The sequence below is a fragment of the Dasypus novemcinctus genome, chromosome 16 (assembly GCF_030445035.2).
Source record: "Dasypus novemcinctus isolate mDasNov1 chromosome 16, mDasNov1.1.hap2, whole genome shotgun sequence".
Classification (NCBI taxonomy): Eukaryota; Metazoa; Chordata; class Mammalia; order Cingulata; family Dasypodidae; genus Dasypus; species Dasypus novemcinctus.
Genome location: NC_080688.1, coordinates 70,749,228 through 70,769,137, shown reverse-complemented (window position 1 = coordinate 70,769,137; position 19,910 = coordinate 70,749,228). Strand labels below are relative to the sequence as shown.

Genomic DNA, 19,910 nt, shown 5'->3' with positions numbered 1-19,910 from the left:
CTCGTAACATCTAGTATAATATAATGAATATACAGACAGCCAATATATCTGGTCATGATAAAATGACAATTTTACCACCTGTTACATAACATTATGGAAGTATTCGGCAATCATGGTTATTATTCATGCAAAGAAAGATTGTAATTAAAGCAATTGAAATTAAATAGCATAGTTTTATTAGCTAAGCTAAGTGATTCCCATACACATTTACCTACAAGTCATATTTGGCTTCAAAAATACCCAGAATAAAATCATCCAGGACAAAACTAAGAACCAGAAAATGACAAAAAATGTCAGTAATAGAACTGCTATCATAAAAGTTCTTGTACTAAAACTCAGTCATACTATATTCACAGGAGATATACTCAGGCCATTTAAGTGCCCCCTTACACCTCTCTCTCTTTTTTAAAAATTAACTATAATTTTCTGATATAATTAACTATAAATTATCTGATTTCATTGCACAGTAAAAGCAGTAAATCAAAGGAGATAGGTATATAGAGGTGAATTATTAGAGTGGCAGATATTTTCACAGCTGAAATAAATGACAGCTGACAAAATGGCATAAGGGAGAGAAAATAAAGCCTGTATAAATCCGACAGTAACTCAGAAAGTAGAGGTAAGAATGTTTTGTATCAGCATACAGTCTTTATTGCAACCTGACATAGTAACTGTTGTTCTAAACACAGACTCTCAGTTATTAAAAAAAAAAAAACCTTCAAATTAGCCCTCTCTCAATTAGAGGTAGAGTGGCATTACCATCTCAGAATCCTCAGGTTGGGGAATGAACTATCGACTAAAGTAGACTTACTGGTATTCTACTACAGACTTATTGTGATGCTACCAATGGAAGAAATTATATCATTGATGTGGAGGCTATGACCACTGGAGGTTCTAAGAGAAAGGAGAGGGAGAAACGTGTAATACAGGGATATTTTCGGGACTTGAGAATTGTCCTGAATGACATTGGAATGGCAGATAAAGGCCGTTACATATCTTGATATAACCTATAGAATTGTGTGGGAGAGAATGTAAACTATAATATAAACTATAATCCATGCTTAGTGGCAATGCTCCAAAAGGTGTTCATCAATTGCAATGAAATGTACCACACTAAGGAAGGATCTTGCTAATATGGGAAATATGGGAAGTGTGGGATGTGGGGCATATGGGAATCCCCTATAATTTTTTTTTCTTTTTTTTCCCTCCTATAATTTTTATACAACATTTATGTAATCTAAGTATCTTTTATATATATACATTTTAAGCTAAAAAACCATACTACGGTTTTCTATATTAAAGAATACAAGGCAGACTATAATACATTTTGGAATCATGCGAACATGAGTTAAAAATTTGAAGTTAAGACAACTACAGAGTTAAGTTTTAGTTGTCTTGGCAATTCACTTCCACAGAATTCTTTTATTATAATATCATATTCCCCAGCTATGCCACAGAAATGAAGTTCCCATATACATTATTGATGTTCTCTAAAACAATAAGTATTTGATCTTCAAAGATACACTTGCCCATGACCTGACTAGGTCAAGGAAATCAGTTTCCTTATCTTTAAAATGAGCACTTGACTTAGATGACTTGGAAGATCCCTTCCACCAATAATATTTTAAATATAATCCCAAAACAGAATAAGTGAAAAAACAACTCCTCTCTCTACATGCAATGAATAGGGTAAAAATATGAGCTAGGGACGGGAAATGAATAAAGTATCTTATGTTTCCAGGTTATAATTTTTATGATAACTATATAAAAGTATGTAAAACTATAAAAATACTTTCATGTATTTCCTAACATAGTCACTCCAGAATATATGAGGTTATTTTGTTTTCTTTTTTTTAATTATTTATTTTTAAAAATTACATTAAAAAAATATGAGGTCCCATTCAACCCCACCACCCCCACCCCCCTATTTTGTTTTCTTGAAGAACCAAATATACACTCTAAGAATTAATTACATTGCATCCATACTTTTTAAAATTAAAGAAACACAATAAAACCAACATATATTTTCTAAATATATGCATCTTACCAGGCATTTCCTTTATGTGGTTCAAACTATGAATGAGATCTTGACAACTTTCAGGTAATAAGACTGTTTGTTGATTTGGTTTAAAGACGCCAGAAACTAATTTTGCCATTAGTTTATTAGAAGCCACTCCAGCACAGCCGGTGAGACCCAACTGATTATATATGGCCTCCCGCATTTCTGCTGCAATCTGAGATCCAATAAGTAGTCTGATGTGTAAAATATCATGCAGGTTTATAGCTATAAAAATAGTTGATATCATTAAATGTTACAACAAAACATTTTAATTTGCTTTTTCACAAGAGCCTGTATCCATACCACTACCACCACCATACTACTCCCACTTGACTAATCTTTCATTTTTCACAGGAATACTGTAAACAAATACTAGTGAATTCCATTGGCCTATGATAATAGTATATACAGATTATGAAAAGTGATCTCTCATAATATATTCCTACTGGCAATAGTACAACCTTTACCCACATTTACCTGCCAGTAAGCATAAAAGTATTATTATATAATACGAAAACTTAACAGCTTAAAAGACATAAATCTAAACTTTATACACTAGCTGTATATAAATACTAAAAACATTTTTTGATCTATACGTATTTAAGAGATATTTTATGAGAAGTAGAATTGGAATTGAGAAATTATATAGAAATAAATTTTTGAGGGGCGTGCCAGGGTACTAGAATTATAAAAGACACTCATTATAAGACTCATATTAGAAATATTTCCTGATGAATAATCACAATGTCTGCAATTTACTACTAAATGGCTGATAGATCAATCAGTAGGTAGTAATATAAAGTAAATGTGGCAAAATGATAAAAACTGGTATATCTACAGGCAGGGCATAATGAATATATTCAATATACTATTGCCACCTTCTCCAGGTTTGAAAAAAACACTTTAAATAAAATCTTACAGGGAGGAGTGAAATTTATAGCTCTCAAAGCTACATTAAAAAAGAGGAGGGGAAACGGACTTGGCCCAGTGGTTAGGGCATCCATCTACTACATGGGAGGTCCGCAGTTCAAACCCTGGGCCTCCTTGACCCGTGTGGAGCTGGCCCACGTGCAGTGCTGATGCGTGCAAAGAGTGCCCGGCCACGCAGGGGTGTCCCCCACGTAGGGGAGCCCCACATGCAAGGAGTGTGCCCCGTAAGGAGAGCCGCCCAGTGCGAAAGAAAGTGCAGCCTGCCCAGGAATGGCGCCGCCCACACTTCCCCTGCTGCTGATGACAACAGAAGCGGACAAAGAAACAAGACGCAGCAGATGGACACAGAGAGCAGACACCGGGTGGGGGGGGCGTTAAATAAATAAATAAATAAATAAATATTTTTAAAAAAAGGAAGAAGAGCTAAAATCAATGACCTGACTACACAGTTGAAGAAACTAGAAAAAGAACAGTAAACTATTCCCAAAGCAAGCAGAAGGAATGAAATAACTAAGAATGGAACAGAAATAAATGAAATTGAGAACAAAAAACAACAGAGAGAATTAACAAAATAAAGAATCGGTAATATGAGAAGATTACCAAAACTGACAAACCCTTAGCTAGGTTAACAAAATAAAAAAAAGAGAAAGAAAAGAAAAGACGCAAATAAATAAAATCAGAAATGAATACAAGGCCATTACTAATGACTGCACAGAAATAAGAGCGCATAAAAGGACACTATGAACAACTGTATGCCAACAAACTAGTCAATGTAGATGAAATGGAAAAATTCTTAGGAAAATACAAATGACCTATACTGACCATAGAAGAAATAGAAGATTTCAACAAGCCAATCTCAAGCAAACAGACTGAATCAGTCATCAAAAAGCAAAGAAAAGTCCAAGACCAGATGGCCTGTGTGTTAGTCAGCCAAAGGGGTGCTGATGCAAAATACCAGAAATTGGTTGGTTTTTATAGAGTGTTTATTTGGGGTAGAAGCTTATAGATACCAGGCCATAAAGCACAAGTTACTTCCCTCACCAAAGTCTATTTTCACGTGTTGGAGCAAGGTGGCTGCCCATGGCTACAAGGGTTCAGGTTTCCTGGGTTCCTCTGGGCTCAACTACTCTGTTTTCTCTACAACGTCAGCTGTAGAGTATGAGGATCTCTAGGCTTTGCCTCTCTTCACAAGGTCAGCTGTAGGCTACCAGGCAAACAGCTCTCTCTCTCTCCCTGGGGCTCCAGCTTCAGCATCAAACTCCAACATCAAAAAAAACTCCAACATGAAAAACCCTCAACTCTGTCCTTTGCCATGCCTTTTATCTGTGAGTCCCCACCCACCAAGGGGTGGACACTCAACGCCCTAATGATGTGGACCAATCAAAGCCTTAATCATAACTCAGGTACAGACCAGATTACAAATGTAATCCAATATATTTCTTTTTGGAATTCATCAATAATATCAAACTGCTACAGCCTGACAGGTGAAATCTACCAAACATTTTGAGAAGAATTAATGCCAATACTGTTTAATCTCTTTCGAAAAACTGAAAAGGATGGAAAATTACCCAACACACTTTATGAAACCAACATCAACCTAATATGAAAGTCAGATAAAGATACAAGGAAAGAAAATTACAGACCAATCCTCTAATAAAGTAGATGCAGAAGTTCTCAACAAAATACTTGCAAATCTAATCCAACAACATATAAAAACAATAAAACATCCAAATCAAATTGGTTTTATTCCTGGTATGCAAGGGTGGTTCAACACAAGGAAATCAATTAACATAATACACCACATTAACAAATCAAGGGGAAAAAACACATGACCATCTTGATTGAGGCAGAAAATGCATTTGACAAAATCCAGCATCCTTTGATAAAACCTCTTCAAAAGACAGGTACAGTAGGAAAGTTCCTCAACATAAAAAAAGGCATATATGAAAATCCCACAGCCAACACTGTATTCGACAGGGAAAGGCTGAAAGATTTCCCTCTAAGATTAGGAATAAGACAAGGACGCCCACTGTCACCACTGTTATTCAGTATTGTGCTAGAAATTCTAGCTAGAGCAATTAGGCAAGATGAAGAAATAAAAGGCATCCAAATTGGAAGTAAAACTATTAGCAGATGACCTGATCCTAAATTTAGAAAATCTCAAAATATCTACATCAAAGCTATTTGAGATAATGAATGAGTTCAGCAAAGTGGCAGGATACAAAAGCAACACACAAAAATCAGTAGCATTTCTACACAATAGTAATGAGGAAGCTGAGGAGGAAATCAAGGAAAAAAATCATTTACCATAGCAATAAAAGGACTCAAATATCTAGGAATTAATTTAACCAGGAATGTAAAGGATCTGTATTCAGAAAATAAAAAACACTGCTAAAAAAATCAAAGAAGACCTAAACAAATAGAAGAACATTCTGTGTTCATGGACTAAAAGACTAAATACAGCTACAATGTCAATTCTACCCAAATTGATTTACTGATTCAATGAAATTCCAATAAGAAATCCAACAGCCTACTTTACAAAAAGAGAAAAGTCAATTACCAAATTTATTTGGAAGGGAAAGGGGTCCCAAATAGCCAAAACATCCTAAAAAATGAAAGCAAAAGTGGAGGACTCATGCTTCCTGACCTTGAAGTCTATTATAAAGTTTAGCATAAAGACAGATACATTGTTCAATGGAATCAAATGGAGAGTTAAGAAATAGACTCTTACCTCTAGGTCTAGCGATTTTTGATAAGCCTACCAAGTCCACCTTTCTGGGACAGAATACTCTCTTCAATAAATGGAGCTGGGAGAACTGGATAGTCATAAACAAAATTGTGAAAGAGGACCCCTATCTCATTCCCTATATAAGTATCAAGTCAAACCAGATCAAAAACCTAAACTTAAAAGCCAAGCTAGAATATAAGTCACTAGAGAAAAGAATGTGGTTAGAGAATGGAAAGCTGAGGTTTAATCTGTGCAGAATTGGTAAAAAGTTGTAAATGTTTCTAAATGAACAGAAATGGGGAAAGCATTAGTAGCATTAGCATAAGGGTATGATAGTGGGTTGGCTTTGTGTGTGTGTGTGTGTAATGAAAATGCTCTAACATTGATCGAAGCAATGAATGCACAACTCAGGGATTATACCAAATGTTACTAATTATACACATTAGATAAACTGTATGATTTATGAACAAAAAAAATAGGGTTGGCTGGGGGGAAAAATATGCCAAATGTTAAGATACAGGCTACAGTTAACAGTAATAATTTGATGATGCACTTTCATAATTTGTAACAAATGTTTCACAACAATGCAAGGTATTTGTGGGAGCCCTATTTGATATTATGTATGTTTGTTTAGTAAGTTCACAACTTTCACTGTACACTTATTGTTTATGTTTATGTATGAATGATACTTTAACAAATTGATTTTAAAATGAAAAAAAAAAGGAATACTACCACACTCATTCTATGAAGCCCATATCACTCTAATACCAAAGCCAGAGAAAAATACTACGAAAAAAGAAAATTACAGACCCATTTCCCTAATGAATACGGATGTAAAAAGCCTCAACAAAATATTCACTAACAGAATCCAACAAACATTAAAAGAATGATTCAAGGAAGCAGAATGGCCCAGTGGTTAGGATGTCCGTCTACCACAAGGGAGGTCCGCAGTTCAAACCCTGGGCCTCCTTGACCCGTGTGGACCTGGCCCATGCACAGTGCTGATGGCGTGCAAGGAGTGCTGTGCCACGCAGGGGTGTCCCCCGCGTAGGGGAGCCTCACGCACAAGGAGTGTGCCCCGTAAGGAAAGCCGCCCAGCATGAAAGAAAGTGCAGCCTGCCCAGGAATGGTGCCACACACACGGAGAGCTGATACAACAGGATGATGCAACAAAAAGAAACACAGATGCCCATGTTGCTGACAACAACAGAAGCAGACAAAGAAGAATACGCAGCAAATAGACACAGAGAACAGACAACAGGGGTGGGGCAAGGAAAGAGAAATAAAGAAATAAATCAATCTTTAAAAAAAAAAAAGAATGATTCATCATGATCAAGTGGGTCTTTTACCAGGTATGCAAGGATGATTCAACAAAAGAAAAATCAATCGGCACAATACACTACATTAATAAATAAAAGAAGAAAAAACACTTGATCATCTCTACTGACATAGTAAAGGCATTTGAGAAAATACAGTATCCTTTCTGATAAAAATGCTCCAAATGATAGGAATTGAAGGAAATTTCTCAACATGATAAAGGGCATATATGAAAAACCCACAGATAACACTGCACTCAATGGGAAAAGATTGAAAGCTTTCCCGTTGACATCAGGGAAAAAGAAAAGGATGCCCACTGAAAACACTGTTGTTCAATATAGTGCTCAAAGTTCTAGCTAAGGCAATCAGGCAAGAAAAAGAAATAAAAGGCATCAAAATTGGAGAGGAAGAAGTAAACTCTTGCTATTTGAAGATGACAATGTCCTATACCTAGAATGTCATGAGAAATTTAAAATAAAGCTGCAAGAGCTAATAAACAAGTTTAGCAAAGTGGTAGGAAACAAGACTTAATACATAGAAATCAGTAGTGTTTCTACACATTAGTATAATAAGCAATATGAGGAAATCAGGAAAAATATTCCATTTATAACAGCGACTAAAATAATCAAATATTTAGGAAGCGACTTAACCAAGGACATAAAGCACTTGTATTCAGAACACTACAAAGCATTGCTAAAAGAAATCAAAGAAGACCTAAATAAATGGATTGGAAGACTAAATATTGTTAAGAGGTCAATTCTAACCAAATGATATACAGATTCAATGCAATCCCAATAAAAATTCCATGAACATTTTTTAGAGAAATGGAAAACACAATCATCAAATTTATTTGGAAGGGTAAGAGGCCCCAAATAGCCAGAAACATCTTAAAAAGGAAGAATGAAGTTGGAGGATTCTTACTTTCAGACTTTAAATCATATTACCTAGCTGAAGTGGTAAAAACAGCATAGTAATGGTATATAGATACACACTTGGACCCATGAAAATGAACGGATGGTTAAGAACCAGACCCTAGCATCTATGGTCAAGCGATTTTTCACAAGGCTGTCAAACTCTCCCAGCTAGGTCAGAAAAGTCTCCTCAACAAATGGTGCTGAGAGAACTACATAGCCATATCCAAAAGAAAGAGGAGTTTTATCTCACTGCTTACATGAAAATTAACTCAAAATGGATCAAAGACCTAAGTATAAAAACTACAACCATAAAACTTGTAGTAAATTTTGAGAAACATCTTCAAGACCTGGTGTAAGTGTAAGAATTCTTAAGCCTTACACTTAAAGCATGAGCAATAAAAGAAAAAATGGACAAATGGGACCTCCTTATGCTTAAAAACACTTTTGTGATTCAAAGGACTTCATCAAGAAGGTAAAAAGGCATCCCACTCAATGGGAGAGAATATTTGGAACCACAAACCTTATAAGGGTATATAAAGGGATTATAAACTCAACAATAAAAAGTAAGCAATCCAATTTTAAAATGGGCAAAAGCCTGAAACAGACATTCCTCTAAAGAGGAAATATAAATGGCAAACAAACCTATGAAAAAAATGTTGAGTATCACTAGCTATTAAGGAAATGCAAATCACAAGTACAATGAAATATCATCTCACACCTTACAGAATAGCCGTTATAAAAACACACACACACACAAAAACCAATACATGCTGGAGAGGATGTAGAGAAATAGGAACATTCCTTCACTATTGGTGGGAATGTAAAATGGAAGACAGCATGGAGGTTTCTTGGGAAGCTAAGAAATGTTGTATGATCTGACAATCCCTCTACTAGGAATATACCCAGAAGAACTGAAAACAGTGACATGAACAGACATTTGCACACCGACGTTCACAGTGGTGTTATTCACAATTGCCAAAAGATGGAAACAACTCAAGTGTCCATCAACAAAGAATGTATAAACAAAATGTGGTATATACATACCATGGAATACTATGCTGCTCCAAGAAAAAATGAAATTGGGACACAAGGTAACATGGATGAAACTTGAAGACGTTATGCTGAATGAAATAAGCCACACACAAAAGGACATATATTGTAATGTCTTTACACTAATAGGAACTAAATACAAAGAATAGAGTTGAAAACATTCTATAGAAGTGTATGTGGAACCTTCTTTCTACTTAGTCCTTGTGACAAAATAACAGCAAAAAAGACACATGAAAAGCTTCATTTCTTCTACAAGAGAATTATAACTCTACTCCTTTTCTTTTTAAGTCCATGGAGGTAGAGATTGATCACCAACTCTCAAAGAAGGGGGATAAAAGGAAGCACATGCTGAATACAGGATCAAGAGGGTCACGGCAAATATCACAAAAAAGCAGAGTAGCTTATCTTCTAAGTGGTATGACATAGAGTCACCAGCAGAGTCACTAGATGTTTGAAAGTTGAATCAGATATTCATTGAATCTTGTTGCAATCTATTTTTAAATGCAAATATCATAGGAATGCTATCAATCATTAACACCTTCATATGTGAAGAGGAACCATTTTGCTAAGTTTTGACAGAAATTATTTGAATTGATTAAACAGGAGTTTGGAGAAAATACTGGAACATGGCAGGTAGGCCTGGATAAGATTCCACAAAAGTAAACAGGGAAGTAAGAAAGCAACATGAGGATCTTGGTGCCTCAGGGGAGGAGAAGGGAACAAATAAAAGAGGCAACACAGGCAAATTTGGCCTACCTCAAAATGTTGCTCATAGGTAGTTTTAGGAGGAGTGAGGATCAAAATATATTCTGAAGAGCATGTTATCAGCCTGAAACTTAAGGATGACATAAAGCACTATGGTGCTTAAAACTGGTAACAGGTAGATTGTGCCAGAGATGAAAGCTACACAGGGCATTGAGGTATATGTCATCAAATTAACCAGACTATGGAAATCTCATCTTATTAATGAGATTATGAAAATTCATAGTCAGAAACAGAAAACATTTTACTAGGGTCTGGGGCAAAGAAATGCTTAATCGGTAAAGAGAGTTTGTTTTGGGTGATATGAAAGTTTTGCTAATGGATGGTGGTATGATAGCATAACATTGTGAATTTCATTAACACCACTGAATTGTAAATTTGAAAATGGATAAAATGAGAAAAGATGGGCTATATATATGTTACCATTTGTTAAAAAACAAAGAATTGTATAACATAGATAGTAAATCCTAATGTAAACTATGAACTTTAGTAGTAAAAATACCATTTTCTGATTACTTAATATGGAATAGCAACACTTAATTTTAGTTATCCTAGACACATTACTGACTAAATATGGCTATACCGTCAAGTCATAAAACTTTCAGAATAACACAACCACCTCAATGAATAACAAGAAATGTATGTACTTTTAGTTACTAAATACAATAAGTAAGAGCTCACTCACACTGATTATTATATATATGACCTGACACAGTCATTGCAGAATGTTCATCACTTTGAAGCCGTTGTAGTCTCTTCTTGACCATTTCACTTAGATCCACAAAATTTTCATCAAATCCAAGTCTTTCAACAACTGGGCTAAATGCTTCCAATAACTCTAAATTGAAATAATATAGGGGCACAGATGAAACTGAAATTACAACTGGAATAGATAACTATTCGGTGCTTAAAAAATATATCAGGGCTATTATTTTTAAAATGGAAAATAACAGGTATTGGTGAGGATGCAGAGAAACTAGAACCCTTAAACACTGTCAGAGGGAATGTAAAATGATGTAGCCACTATGACAGTTCAGCAGTTCCTCAAAACTTCAAACACAGAATTACCATAGAACCCAGCAATTTCACTTCTAGGCATATACACCAAAGACGTGAAAAGAGGGACTCAAACAGATACTTGCACTCCAATGTTTATAGCAGTATCATTCATAATAGCCAAAAGTGAAAAAACCCCAGTGCTCCTTAAAATGAATGGATAAAGAAATTGGGGTATATCCACACAACAGACTATTATTCAGCTATAAAAAGGAATGAAGTTCTGATACATGCCAAAAAGATGAAACCAGAAAACATTATGATGAGTGAAATAAGCCAGATACAAAAGGACAAATGTTATATGGTTTTCCTTATACATAATATCTAGAATAAGCAAATTCATAGAGACAGAAACTAGAGGTTACGAAGGGCTGGGGGTAGGGAAGAATGGGGAGTTATTGCTTACTGTGTACGGAATTTCTTTTTCAAGTTATGAATAAGTTTTGGTAATGGATGGTGGTAAAGATAGCACAACACTGTGAATGTAAATACCGCTGAATTGCACATTTAAAAATGGTTAATATAGGAAGTTTCTTATACGTGTTACCACAATATTGTTTGAGGGAAAAAAATTAATCAGAGGGAAGTGGATTTAGCTCAAATAGTTGAGTGCTTGCTTCCCATGTACAAGTCCCAGGTTCGATCCCTGGTACCTCCTAAAAAACAAAAAACAAAACAAACAGGCAAACAAATGAAAAAGTCAACTTGGGGGAGAAGGTATAGTTCAATGATTGAGTGTTAGCTTCCCACATATGCGATCCTGGGTTCAATCCCTGGCCCCAGTACCTCAAAAAAACAAAAACAAAAACAAAAAGACCCACATCAGATACCTTGTTAAAGGTTTTAAATAAATTCACAGTTCCACAATATAATATATAATAAAATCCTCAGTTAACTAAGATTTCTTTTTCTGTACCACATTTGGAGTAGAGGCAATATTTCTCCCCCACACCCCTCAAAAAAGTCCAAAAATGAAATTCCCAAGGCAGTTATTCATGGCATTAAATTTGGCTCAATTATTTCTATATCTGTAGTTCATTAAGCTAATTATGATCTTAAAGCAGTATGTCAAAGAATAAATTATAATCTGCTTTGAAAAGTCAAAATGTGTACAAATATATTTTAACTATTTTTCATAAGAGTTTAAAAAAGTTAAAATAAATTTTTAAAGTCCAATTATTGCTCAGTCAAACAGAAGCATCATTTAATCTTTAAAATACACTATAATGCAGTGTTTTGATTAGTTATCTCCCAGTGATTCCTTAAGGGCAGAGAGGTAAAGATTGATCATGACTTATGTATATTTGAATGCTCAGCATTGAGCACATTTACTCCTTAAGTTACTTATTTCTAAATTGAACTGATCTTGGGAAGCGGATGTGGCTCAACTGATAAGAGCGTCCGCCTACCATATGGAGGGTCCAGGATTCGATACCCAGGGCCTCCTGACCCGAGTGATAAGCTGGCCCATGTGCAGTGCTGCCACATGCAAGGAGTACTGTGCCACGTAGGGGTGCCCCACACGCAAGGAGTATGCCCCCCAAGGAGAGCCACTCCACGTGAAGAAAGCACAGCCTGCCCAGGAGTGGCACCACACACATGAAGAGCTGATGCAGCAAGATGATGCAACCAAAAGAGATGCAGTTTCCCAGTGCTGCCTGATAATGCAAGCGGATGCAGAAGAACACACAGCAAATGGACAGAGAGAGCAGACACGTGTGGAGAAGGGGAGAGAAATAAATAAATCTTAAAAAACAAAATAAAATAAAAACAGAGAATCTAGAAATACAAAGGTAGAATAAATAAATTGAACTGAACTAAGATTTGAAAAAAATCTGAAAGCACTATCAGTTTTCATATATTAGGATGAAGATTAATAACATCTTTGAAATCACTGAGAACAACTTTTCACTTTCCTCTCAATCACTTCCTACTGTTATCAGCTGAATTACAGGAAAGAGATCATTAGTCTCCTGGTGTGGGAAAAATGTACAGCTTCCTAAGGTTCTGTAATCAGAAAGTTCAGAAATAAAAGGATTATTTATTTCACAGATTTACTTTTTTACAAAAATACAAAATAAAATTTTGTTTCCCGATGCCAGCATTTACAGTATCAGGGAATAGTAATTTAGAAAGATAACGTGGTTATGTTACACCACTTGTGATCCTGTGAGTACTTAGAGAAAAACATTGTCTTCTGTGAAAGGAAACAGTATCAGACAATATGTAAGGATTCTTTCCATTCCCCCCATTAATTCCTAAATTTTTTTTCAAAAGTATATCTCTGATATCCATGAGTAACGTGTGGAAAATAAAGCAATTTATCAAAAGTATATAACATAAGGAAAATACAGGACAAGGTTTTAAGTACTAAGCAGAAAAGCAAGTTCAATACAGTATCATGTATAATGTTGGTGCATCATTAAGTACTGATTGACTATTTGGTTCTGTTACTCGGTTAGTGGGACAAATTACTGAAGTATCCCATTACTGAAGTTAACTTTTATTTCTTTTTTTGCTGTCAACTTCATAAACAAGATGTGTTTATTAAATATATAACTATGGAAGGCTCAGAGAGAGGAGTGTGCAATTTAGAGAAAATATTATTAATACTTAAACAAAAAAGTATATACACTATAAAAAATATGAAATCTATAATAAGGTTATAAATCATAAACAGGTCAGATAATTATACAGTCTAGTAATAACAGTCTATGTTCTTATTTCAACTCATAAAAATACTATGAAAAAAACTACTATAACTTTTTATCAATGCACGAACCATGTTTAGAATACTTCCAAATATCATATTAGTGCATTAATTCTTTCAAGATAACTTTAGACATTAAGAGGAAGTGTAGGCGGCAGACTTGGCCCAGTGGTTACGGTGTCCGTCTACCACATGGGAGGTCCACGGTTCAAACCTCGGGACTCCTTGACCAGTGTGGAGCTGGCCTATGAGCAGTGCTGATGCCCGCAAGGAGTGCTGTGCCCCTCGGGGGTGTCCCCTGTGTAGGGGAGCCCCACGCAGGGAGTGCACCCTGTAAGGAGAGCCGCCCAGCGCGAAAGAAAGTGCAGCCTGCCCAGGAATGGTGCCACACACACACGGAGAGCTGACACAACAAGATGACACAAGAAAAAGAAACACAGATTCCTGTGCCACTGGGAACAAAAGAAGCAGACAAAAAAGAAGACACAGCAAAAAGACAAAGAGAACAGACAACCGGGGTGGGGGAGGGGCGAAGGGGAGAGAAATAAATAAATAAATCTTTAAGAAAAAAAAAAGAGGAAGTGAAAAAGGCATATTTACTCACTAAATTTCAGCATGATATTTTCACTGTGAAAAGGTACAGTGGCACATAAAGGAAAGGACTGGTAAGTCTTATACAAAGTAAAAACATAAAAGTGCAAAAATACTTCTAACACATGGCCCTCAAAGGGCTAATTTCTTTTAACTTCAAAAAAAAGAGACAAACCAATTTGATAAATATGAACAATTCAAATAAAAACAGGTCCAGATTGATGGAGAAAATATAAATAAATATAAAATGACCAAAAATATAAGAAAATATAGATATATAAATCAAAACAATGATTTACTATTTTTTACCTATTAGGCAAAATCTTTACTGTTTGAGAATATCTAACAATCTCATACATGCCAATTTATGGAAAGAATACTACATAAGAAAAAAAATGCGAGACAAGATTTTAAGTACTAAGCAGAAAAGCAAGTTACTTTTAATGTTAGCAAGTATCATAGTATTAGCAAGTATTGTGGTATAACCTCAAATGTACATGTATCAAACTTCAAAATTCTAAATCCAGCAATTAACCTTCAGGAATTTATAATATGGATATAGTTATAAAAGTATGCCAAAATTTCTATAAGAAAATGTCTACCATATCATATATTTGTCAAATTGGCAACAGACTAATAGCCTATAGTTAAGGAAGAATATCATATAGTTTATCATCTAAAACTAAACAATTTTGAGTGAAAGAAGGTACTGTTATTAATTATGCAGGTACAAAAGGCATAAACTGGGACGTACTGTCATCTTATCACTAAGGGACAGCTTAAGTATGGAACAACAATACAGTGGGATAACAGGCAGGAATTAAAAAGAATGAAGAAGAGTTATAACAACAATATGAAAGGTCAAGTACAAAGGCAAGATGCATAACTGTATGTATTATATAATCACTTCTGTGAACATTAAAAATTAGCTCCTTAATATTCAGACACAACATATTGCATAAATCTATATGGGATATCTTGAGAGTACTGTCTTTTCTGTTTGGCTTCCCTTTCCTTCCATTTCAGCACTGCCTCTTCCCCTCCACATTTAGCCAATGTTAAAAATCTGGTATATATCCTCTGTTTTTCCTTCCTGTTCATATTTTCTTCTTGTTCATCTATAGACATATACCTATATGGCATAGTGGGGCTTGGGGCATTGTTTTACACATACAGGAAAATTAAAATTAAAGTTAAAGGCTTTGCACCTTGCCTTGAACTCAGTCAACAAGGCATATCTCTAACAGTATACTCTAAAGCCTTCTTTTTAATTACTATAATATTTCACTGTACCTAAGTATTAGTTTATTTAGCTATTCTCCTAATGATGAGTGTGTTTTTCATTCCATATTTTGCCAGTTATGAACCATGCTACAATAAACACCTTTGCACATATGCACTTATGATTTTATTTCTACTTGATAAATTCCCAGCAGTGGGAACACTTGGTTGAAGAATATTTTTATCTTTAATTTTAATCAATGCTCCTAGATTGCTTTTCTAAAAAGGTTATACTTAATACTCTATGTTTCTACTTTTTCTCACATCTTTTTTTTCCCCAAATACAATGGATCTAAAGCAATGTCTTACTAATTCACATTTCCTTAGCCAGGAATGAATTTGAACATTTTAAAATAAGTCATTACTGGACATTTGGGTTTGCTCTTATTTTGAATTGCCTGTTCATATCCTTTGTCCATTTTTGGGGGGTCTCTTTTTCTTGTTAATTTAAGAGACCTTTTGTATTTCGTAGATATTTACCCCTTACATCTAAAATCTTCTACAATTAATCAAAGAAAAACAAAAAACAATAGTAAAATAAATAAATCCAAAAGTTAATCCTTATCTATTTTAACTGATAAACATTTTCACGTCAGTATACATGGCTTTTCATTTTTCTTCTACTTTACTAAAACATCAAATAAGTCAAATCCAAATCTTATCATGAAAGGGTTGAGCTGCACTGTAATATTTACTATACACTAGGAAAAGATTAATATACCCATTATTTTTGTTAAACAGTTCTTAGCAAATCAGTTTTTAAGTAGTTAATCTAACATTACAGAAGCCATTCCAACTATTAATGCATTAGAGAACAGCATATTTCTTCAAAATTCACTTAAACTTGGTCTTTAAATTTAAAATTCAAAATATTTAGTTTTTTTACAGTACATTTCCCATTTTTCACTTTAATTTTACATTTTTCCCCCCGGTATTTATATAAACACCAGTCAGAACTGAGTTCAAAATACTTCCAGCTATACATTTTCTTGTCAGTATCACTTAAAACATATAAAGTCATCCTCACATATTCCCCCCCCCCCAAAATGGACAAGACTCAAAAGTTACTAGTAAATCAAAACTGAATTGAGGCATTTTACATTTATTAAGATTCATGTAGTATATACACATTCTATATAAAAATTAATGTTAAGAGTATACCACCCATAATTTGTACCTGTAACCTTATATGACATTTCTCTATAACGGGTCAAGTCTTCTCCATTAACTAATACCAGCTGTGGACACTTTTCTTTTGCATCTCTGACATTCATAAGTTTCTTAACACCAAGTTTCCTGGCTTCATAGTTGCAGGTAACTACCAAAGATTTCTGTTGAACACCTATAAAAATAGTAGTTTTATGAGAAAACTGAGCAGGACTGAAGAAACATCTTAAGATATAATGTACTACACTTCATATTATACTTGTGTAAATTATAATGTTATCTCTTATGGGTTATTAGATACCAATATATTACTTTCCATACCCCATTTTAAATTTTAGCTTGTTTTAACTACTTGGGAAAGGAGAAAGGTTATTTAAAAACAAAGCACTAAATAGTAGGAATTACATATTATAAGATGGGCCAGTTATTTCATATCTGAGGCAATCTGTGTATTTCTTGAACTAAAAAATTGACATAAATCAATAGTCTTTGGAGTCTTCAGTGCTAAGCAAATCAAATGCTTCTCAGATTTTTTTTCAGACAATACAAATCCAGATTAATTTTTATGGCAATATACAACAGTAGATGTTTTAACCTCCGCCCCCCCCACACACACAGATGAAAATGGAGTACAATTAATTACTGGTTTCTAGTCTTCTGAGTAACTTGCCAGTGAATATAAAGCAACGTTCTGTTACAAATGCTGTCCTATAGCAATTGTTGGGGTTCTTTCCCTCATAAATGTCCTAATTACTGAACTTGTTCTTCATAGTACTTTGCAGCAAAGAATAGGGAGAGGCATTATAAGCCTGTATGATCACCGACAAACTAAAAATTTCAGGGTATTGGTCTATAAACCTTAAGAATTGCTTCCAAAATTTTTATGTCTTTGTTAACGTAGTTAATAAACCACATAATACAAACATAAATTGCTATTAACTGTCATTATACAATGAAAATATGAACATCTAGAATTACCTAAAGGTTTGCCCTTTAGTTCTGGATTTGAGATCATTTCTACTTGAGCGTAAAAGCAATCCAGATCCAAATGTACTATGACTCTGGATGAGGAACTTCCTGTGGACACCACTTGATCACGAACTGATGCATAGTATGCAAAGAAATAAAAAAACAAACCAGAACAAAAAAAACATTCAGGCTGCTTATGATGGCTGAGCAACTGATAGCTCCATAAAGCATGGCAACTGACAAGTGAGAAAGGAGAAGGCAAAGTAGTTTTAAAAGTTCATTCCTCAGATTTATTATATGTCAGAGCATCTCAAAAGTACAAAGCCATGATAGATACTACTACTTCGGTAGGATCTTTGATAGCATTTATTTGTGAACTGCATTTTTCTCAGTAGAGTCGTAAATTTGATGGAAAAAAAGTCTTTCTCCTTATGGATGATGCAAATGTTAATACTATCATTTGGAAATTTACAGTAACGTTTAAAGTATATGGAAGAGGCAAAAAAGTCTCAAGTGACTTAATAATTATTTTAAGTGGCACATCTTTCGATTTAAAAAGATCTGAAAAGCGAAATGGCAGAACACAGAACGCATTGGTTTCAGTGGACTATATTTAGCTACCATGACAGAATTTATCTGGCTCAACGCTGAATCCTCTGTGTGTAAAACAGTGCCTACCAGAAACTACCAATAAATATTCACTAAATTGAAAGAATGAATATTTGATTTTAGAAAGTAGTTTGTCATTGGGTGGGGGAAAGGGATAAGACAGAAAGGATGTTCCTGTTCTTAATGCCAGTTAAAAACAAGGTAGGCTAAATGCAATGTGGTGTTCTGGATTGGTTCCTGGAACAGAAAAAGAATCTGGTGAAATCTGAATAAAGTCTACAGTTCACCAAATAACATTATACCAATGTTAATTTCTTAGTTTGACAAATGTACCATGGCGACGTAAGGCATTAACATTAGGGGGATCTATTTATGGAACTTTCTGGTAAATCTACAATGATTCCAAAATAAAAATTAAAAAAAAAAAGGCAACGAAGGTCACCCGGAGGTCCCTCCTCCTCCGTCCCAGTCCAGGCTGCCGCCCTGACTTGAGGTGAGGTCCTAAACTCTATAATTCCAACTTGAACCTCATCGGGAGTCTCTTCAGTTTTCGTCTGGCAGGTTGAATAAGGGACAGTCTTCCCTCCCCCGTGGGGATGGGGGGTAAGGCACGTGTACCCTCGACTACCAAGTTGAGACGCCCCACCCGACTCACACTAGGCGAAACCACCCCTCCCAGCAGAGACACAAGGCAGCGAGGGGCGGCCCTCTCATCCGGACCCGGTCTGGGCACCACAAGGTGACCACGGGAAGACGAAGGGTGCCGAGTGGGGGCGGGGACGGCCGCGCCCCAGGGGCCACAGCTCCGGGAACCCGCCCGCCCGGGCCTTCCCATTTACACTGAGGGTGGCCGCTGGGCTCCTCAGGGCCCTGCGCACCCAGCTCGCCGCCAGTCGCCCCGGCGTCCATTTCCCGGGCTGCGTCCGTGCCCCGAGCCGCATCCTCTTCCTCTTCTCCGTCGGCTTCCTCCTCGAGCCCCACCCCCAGATTCCCCATCCCACCGCGGCCTGCCTCACCGCAGCTTCCGGTCGCTTCCTTCCAGTCTCCATGGAAACCCCGGGCCAACCACGCCGCAGGCGCCCAGCCCCTTGCGCCTGCGCGGTCACGGCCGACCGGTCGATTGCACGGAGGACGTGCGGGCCTGAGAGTTGTCGGGGTCGGTGTGCTGGACTCCGTCCCGCCGGCTCGAGGGCCGCTGCAGTCAGGGATTAAAATCCTAAACCAAGTATTTTTAACTTGAGGTCTTCGAAAGTAGGCCCAAACCACAAATTTAGACTTTTTATCTGTGCTCTGAGGCCAGCTGGTTCTCCCTAAAATCCGTTAACAAAATTGCTATCTTAGGTACTGAAGACAGCTCATGTTTACGGGGGTGAGGGAAAGCGTGTAAATTACAGTATCAGCAACGTAGCCATGTGGAATAATGTAATTAACAAGTATATTAAAGTTAGTGCGTTTTGTTTCTTCGTTGTTGGAGTTAAAAAGACTGTAGCAAATTGGGCCCCTGAACTTTTAAAAATCATCAAAACTGAATAGGATTGTGATACAAAAGCTTTGGTGTCAGATAAAATCTTCAATCCAGACCCTCTCACTTGCTAGCTGTGCAGTCTTGGGTAAGTCATATAACTGCTCTGAGCCTCACTTTCTCTATTTAAAAAAAAAAAAGTCTTAAGACTAAATGAGTGGAAGAAACCATTTAATATTAAGATGTAACCAAAGTAAATGGGGGGTAAGAGAAGAGTTTCTTGAGAGTACACAAGGATGGATATA

The 19,910-nt window shown here is 36.0% G+C and overlaps 1 protein-coding gene across 4 annotated transcripts in view; it reads right to left on the bottom strand.

The window, feature by feature from the left end:
- POLI (DNA polymerase iota) overlaps nucleotides 1-19,219 on the bottom strand; it is a 36,181-nt gene extending 16,962 nt beyond the window's left edge. The window contains exons 1-5 of one of the 4 annotated variants that reach the window (XM_058277751.1): nucleotides 19,022-19,177; nucleotides 17,544-17,666; nucleotides 16,576-16,740; nucleotides 10,446-10,598; nucleotides 2,048-2,284 (exon numbers count right to left, since the gene is read on the bottom strand). In XM_058277751.1, the coding sequence (XP_058133734.1) occupies nucleotides 2,048-2,284; nucleotides 10,446-10,598; nucleotides 16,576-16,740; nucleotides 17,544-17,666; nucleotides 19,022-19,139 (796 nt within the window). In that variant the 5' untranslated portion in view covers nucleotides 19,140-19,177. Of the gene's footprint in view, nucleotides 1-2,047; nucleotides 2,285-10,445; nucleotides 10,599-16,575; nucleotides 16,741-17,543; nucleotides 17,667-18,982 lie in introns of all 4 variants that reach the window. The other 3 variants (XM_058277750.2, XM_071208561.1, XM_058277752.2) reach the window with 3 other exon arrangements.
- Between the last annotated feature and the right edge of the window lie 691 nt (nucleotides 19,220-19,910).